General features: G+C 44.8%; 1 protein-coding gene across 1 annotated transcript in view; it reads left to right on the forward strand.

The window, feature by feature from the left end:
* IFT88 (intraflagellar transport 88) overlaps positions 1-6,000 on the forward strand; it is a gene marked incomplete at its 5' end in the record, with an annotated part of 115,937 nt that overhangs the window by 55,394 nt on the left and 54,543 nt on the right. Inside the window, one exon of the mRNA XM_008573663.1 lies at positions 4,203-4,389. Coding sequence (XP_008571885.1) covers positions 4,203-4,389 — 187 coding nt within the window. The remainder of the gene's footprint in view (positions 1-4,202; positions 4,390-6,000) is intronic.

Below are 6,000 nucleotides of genomic sequence, written 5' to 3' on the forward strand. Positions count from 1 at the left end.
TCTGCAGGAAGGCAGCACGGTGCCTCTCTCTCTTGAGTCCAACGCAGTTTGCAGAGCCAGCAGCATTCCTATCAGTTCTGAAGGACAGAACTACAGGATGAAGCACAGTGTCTACTATGGCCATTAAGACTTGAATTTAGAAAGTCGTTACTGAACGTTGTGACCAAGTCAGTGACAAAACCTTTGTCAGGTTTAATGAATGCGCAGAAGGAGACCAACAGAAATTTTAAAGAAACAAGAAAGAGAACTTAGTCAACCTAGAGTAGCTCTTGGATCTGAGCAGTAGTTTGTTGTATGTGGTTCTGAGGAACGTGGTTGTAATGAAGAATGTTTTGAGGCAGAGTGATGAGTCTGGTATGTAGCTGCATATGATACATAGTTGAAAGTATGTTGTTGGTATCCAGCATGCAGGTGTATCAGTTTTCTGCTGCTGTGAAGTGAACTACCCCCAAACTGAGTGGCTTGTAGTAACCATGTATTTGCTCACATTATACCTCATGAGCTGGGTTCACCTGGGTGTTTCTTCTGCTGGTCTTGCCTGGAGTTACTTATGCAGCTGCCATCATCTGAGAATGGACTGAGGCCCAATTGTCCAAATGCCTCCCTCATGTCTGGCGTTTAGCTGAGCCGTCACCCAGGGCACCTTAGTCTTCCCTTGAAGCTTCTCCAGCAGGATATCCCAGACTTGTTTCGTTGCACTGGGTTCCACGAGAGCAAACCCCAGTGCACAGGCATATCTCAGGCTCCAGCATGCATCGAGTTTGTTATTATTTTACTGGACAAAAACATGGGAGAGAACCATACTAGCGCAGAACACTGGGAGGCATGATCCATTGAGGGCCATTGTCTACACTGCCTGCACTCAAGCCCCAGTTATTCACATCCTGCTTTACTTACTCCTCCCAAGACTCACAGAATCTCATCCAATCAGCATCAGGTGCTGTTTTAGTCCGTTTTGTGTTGCTATAACAGAACTACCTGAGACTGGGTAATTTATAAAGAAGAGAGGTTTATTTGGCTTACGATTCTGGGACAGCTGCATCTGGCATGGGCCTCAGGCTGCTTCTGCTCATGGAGGAAAGTGGCAGGGAGCTGGTGGGTACAAGAGGATCACATGGTGAGAGGAAGCAAGAGAGAGAGAGAGAGAGAAGGTGCCAGGGATTTTTTAAGCAACGAGTTCTTGCGGGAACTAACAGAGTGAGAACTCACTCACTACCCCTCTGCCCCCAGGGAGAGCATTAATCCATCCATGAGGGATCCGCCCCCATGACTCAATCAGTTACCAACACTGCCACATTGGGGATCCAATTTCCGCATGAGTTTTGGAGGAGACAACACATCCAAACTCCATCGGGTGCCAAAGCCACGATCTGCATCAGGTCTGGACAGAGATGGCTTTTGCAGGCACAGTTCCTCTTTCCTCTTGATCCAAAGATTTGTGAATGAAAAAATGTCACCTGCCCCCAGAAGAAAGTGACTGTAATAAACCTTTTCATTCAATCAGGGGAGGGATGGAGGCACATACAGTCACTCGTCCTTAGCAGTTGTAAGACCCACCTCAGCACGTGGTCAGTGCCCTCTAACCTGGGGAAAGGAAATATTACTCGATTAGGACCTAGCCCTGTTTCCTGGGAGTGATCCCCCAATCCTTTATCCTGTGTGGTTCTTGGCTCTGCCCTCTGAGAGCATCTTCCTTTTATGTGAGAAATAGCCTATATTTGCAACTGATTAGCTTCCTCAGCCTGCTTTCTGCCCGGAGAAATGTGGGGCCCAGAGGTATTTTTTCATTGCCAATAAGAGAAACTAGAGACATGAAATTATTTTATTTTCCAATCCAGCAAGTTCAGGTTCTTCTATATTTCCTCTAAATTTTACTTGCAAACAGAACAGTTCTCTCTTTAGCCCATCTCTCTTTTCCTGTACCTTATCATACTCAGTTAAAATAAGTCAGTTGGGGGCTGGCCCGGTGGCGCACTGGTTGGGAGCGCGGCGGCGCTCCCGCTGAGGGTTCGGATCCCATGTGGAGACTGGTTCCCGCTCACTGGCTGAGCGCGGTGTGGGCGCAACACCGAGGGTTGCGATCCTGTTACCGGTCAGTAAAAAAAAGACAAAAAAGAAAAAAAAAAAAAAGTCAGTTGGCACTTTCAGCATCATGCCTAGAAATCTTCTTAGCCACCTGCACTTGTTCATTAGGTACACTTTCTATCTTCCAAGTTACTCTGTAGGTGCCATTTTTGCCAGTTTCATGACTACAAACATGACTTGCTCTTCATCCAGCCTCTGATGACAATTTCTTCCCTCCTTTCCAGGCTCCACTCAGTTCACCATCTCTCCAGCCCCTCACAGCTGTTATAAATCTTGCCTGCTGCCTAATCCAAAAGACAGTATTACGTGTTTTGCTTTTTAAGACAGCAGCACCCCATTTGTTGATACTCATTTTTGTATCAGGGTTCAATCAGAGTTCACACAAAAACTTGCATATGAACATTTATAAGAGCATTATTCATAGTAACCAAAAAGGTAAATGGGAATCATCCAAATTTCCATCATGGATGAGTAGATAAATAAAATGTGGTATTCCACACAATGGAATATTATTCAGCCATGAAAAGGAATGAAATACTGATATATGCTACACATGGAGGTACCCTAAAAATATTGTGCTAAGTAAAAGAAGCCAGACACAAAAGGCTGTATTTTGTATGATTCCATTTATATCAAATGTCCAGAATCCTTGGAGACAGAAAGCAGATTAGTGATTGCCAAGGACTGGTGGGGGAAATGAATAGTGACTATTGATGAGTACAGTGTTTCTTTTGAGGGTGATAAAAATGTTCTGGAAGTAGATTTGGTGATGGTGGCACAACTTTGTGAGTGTACTAAATGCCACTGAATAATACATATCAAGAGTCAATTCTATGATATGTGAGTTATATCTAAAGTTTTTAAAAGCTTGATCAGGGGACAGTCATTGTGAGTGCTAAGAGAGAAGGGATATGGAATTAGATGTTATACATTTGTGGAGCAGCTATGGCAGTGAAGGTGTAAACAGGGACTTGGGGATCTGAGGAGGCACATCTGTCATTCAGTGAGTGGCCATGCATGACCAGCTGCCACAGGGTGATTCGGAGGGCCTTCATGGGAGGTCTGAGGTTGCCCCATGCAGCTGCCTCCTCATGGGTCCACAGCCAAGCCCTGTCATAGGACAGCACAGTTGGAAGGAAGAGCTGGACGTGGAGTGGAGGTGAGTGAAGATGGGCTGGCACCCACAGGCACTTCTGTGTTGATTCTGCCACTGATGTCGAGAAAAAGGCCTTTGGAAAGTAAAGTCCACTGCTTCAGGTGTGCATTCCAGATGGCATGGAGTTCCTCCTTTGGCCAAATTTAGACAGAAGCCATTCAGGGAAGGGGCTTCTAGGAAATGTAGTTCTTTTTTTTTTTTTCCTTTTTGTCTTTTTTACTGACCGGCAACGGGATCGCAACCCTCAGTGTCGCGCCCGCACCGGGGACTGGCAATGGGATCGCAACCCTTGGTGTCGCACCCGCACCGCGCTCAGCCAGTGAGTGGGAACCGGTCTCCACATGGGATCTGAACCCTCGGCGGGAGTGCCGCCACACTCCTAAGCGGCGCACTCTCCAGTGCGCCACCGGGCCGGCCCAGAAATGTAGTTCTTTAAATGGCTTAACCAAGCTCACCTGGCTCAAATGGCCACAACATTTAAAAATGGAGAGGTTCCTGCAGCTCATGTGAATGATGGCATGGTCCTGACAAAGCATTTGGTGGTGAAGAGAGAAAACGGTGGGTTGCTGAAAGGGCATAGCCCTCGTAGGTGATGCAGCCAGTGTGCTAGGGGCAGGGAGGACAGTGATGCTATTTCAGGGTTTCAGGTGGGAAGGGGAGCATTGCAGCAAATGATGACATGGAATTTGGGCATTGAATGTGGAACCACCTATATATAAATAGTGTTGTTATTCAAACCATGAGACTGTGGAGAAGTCAGTCATAAGAAGCTTGGGTAGTTGAGCTTGATGATTAAGAATCATTTGTAGAATCAGCCTGTCAAGCCCAAGATATATAAAGTATTTGTTCATCATGTCTGTAATTTCAGAAAGTCTGTTTATAAAGTTTATAATCTCATAATAGTCAGAAAAGATATTTGGTGAAATTTATATAATTTGTATATATTTTGTACTTTATTTAGGAAAATGAATTTGCACAAGCCAGCAGCTATGCGGATTTAGCTGTGAACTCTGATAGATATAATCCATCAGCTCTTACTAATAAAGGGAACACAATTTTTGCAAATGGTGATTATGAGAAGGCAGCTGAATTCTACAAAGAGGCTCTAAGGAACGATTCCTCTTGCACTGAAGCGCTTTACAACATTGGTGAGTGAAACGAGGAAAAATTGCTTTGCATTGTTTATATTTTGCTTTGTGTGTGTTGTTTGTTGGTTTGTTTGTTTGTTTATGGCTTAAAATGCTCCAACTCATTAGGAGGAGGAGTTGACAAAAGTTGAAGAGTACTGCTTCTCAAAATGTAGATTATTTTAGGGCCGGCCCGGTGGCGCACTGGATAAGTGCGCCGCTTGGGAAGCGCGGCGGCGCTCCCGCCCGAGGGTTCGGATCCCACATACGGACTGGTTCCCGCTCACTGGCTGAGCGAGGCGCGGGAGCAACACCGAGGGTTGCAATCCCGTTGCCGGTCTCCGGTCCGGTGCGGGGGCAACACTGAGGGTTGCGATCCGTTGCCGGACACGGAAAAAGACAAAAGAAAAAAAAAAAAAAAAAAAATGTAGATTATTTTAAACGGAATTAATAATTCAGAAACTGTGCACTTGTGAAATTCAGATCGGTGTTGCCATATTGCCCTCCAGAAAGGCTTTTCCAATGACTGTTTCCCCCACAGTGTGTGAGATTGATTTCCCAAATTCCTGATGATACTGGATATTATCATTCTTTTTAACTTTTGCCAAACTGATAGATGGGGAAAAAATCTCATTTTCTTCCTTATTAGGAATAATTTCAAACATACAAAAAAGTACATACAAAACAATAAATACCCATGTACTCACCACCCCAATTTAACACATTAACATTTTACCATATTTACTTCAGATTTTATTTTTAATAAAACATTCTAAGCCATGAGGCCTGACCGCTGTCTCATTCCCTTCTGTACCTTTTGGAAGTCACCTGGTTGGGCATCATGGCTCCCTGGGCATGAGTGAGTGTGCCGTGTTGTGAACACACATCCATTCAACACTGGGTCTGGTCTTGGGTTATTACTGAAGTTTCTTTGGACGTCTTCTCCCTGCGTAGGTGTTTTTTGCTTTTTTAGGTTTCCTTGTTTGTTTTATTTTTTTTTTTTCATGTTATAGCCTTTCCTCAGCTGTCTGATGATCTTGGGCTGTCTCCTGGTATTTAGGAGTGTTCAGCTCAAAGCTGCGTGGAGTCTCTGGGTCCAGGGGTAAGGTTGATGGGTTGACATTTACCCCACAGTGTGATTTATTTAGCTGGAGACCTGCCCATCAGTCAATTGGATCTTTCACCCTGCAGAAGACTCTTTGATCTCCTGCCTGAAGGCAAAGGGAAGACCTGCTGCCAACATTGGAGAATGGGGGGGGCAGGCAGGAATTAGAAATTTTAGATGTCACTGAGAAGGTGACATTTCAAATTGTGTTGGAAGGAAGAGGGGGTTTGACCATTTGGGTATTTAGGAAGAGCATTACTGGGACAGAGGAGAAAAGAGCCAAGTCCTTCATGCGGGAGCTTGCTTGCCTAGATATATGCTTATTTATTCACTTTAAAGATTTAAATATTTTTCCTATTCTAATGTTTAATTTTTAACTTTGTTTATAATTCCTTTTATCAAACAATTTTTATATTGATATAGTTAAGTGCGACTTTTTAAAAATTTGTGGCTTTGGGCCGGCCCAGTGGCGCACTGGATAGTGCGCCGCTTGGGAAGCGCGCGGCGCTCCCGCCCGAGGGTTCGGA

The sequence above is a fragment of the Galeopterus variegatus genome, unplaced genomic scaffold (genome assembly GCF_000696425.1).
Source record: "Galeopterus variegatus unplaced genomic scaffold, G_variegatus-3.0.2 Scaffold948, whole genome shotgun sequence".
NCBI classification, from domain to species: Eukaryota; Metazoa; Chordata; class Mammalia; order Dermoptera; family Cynocephalidae; genus Galeopterus; species Galeopterus variegatus.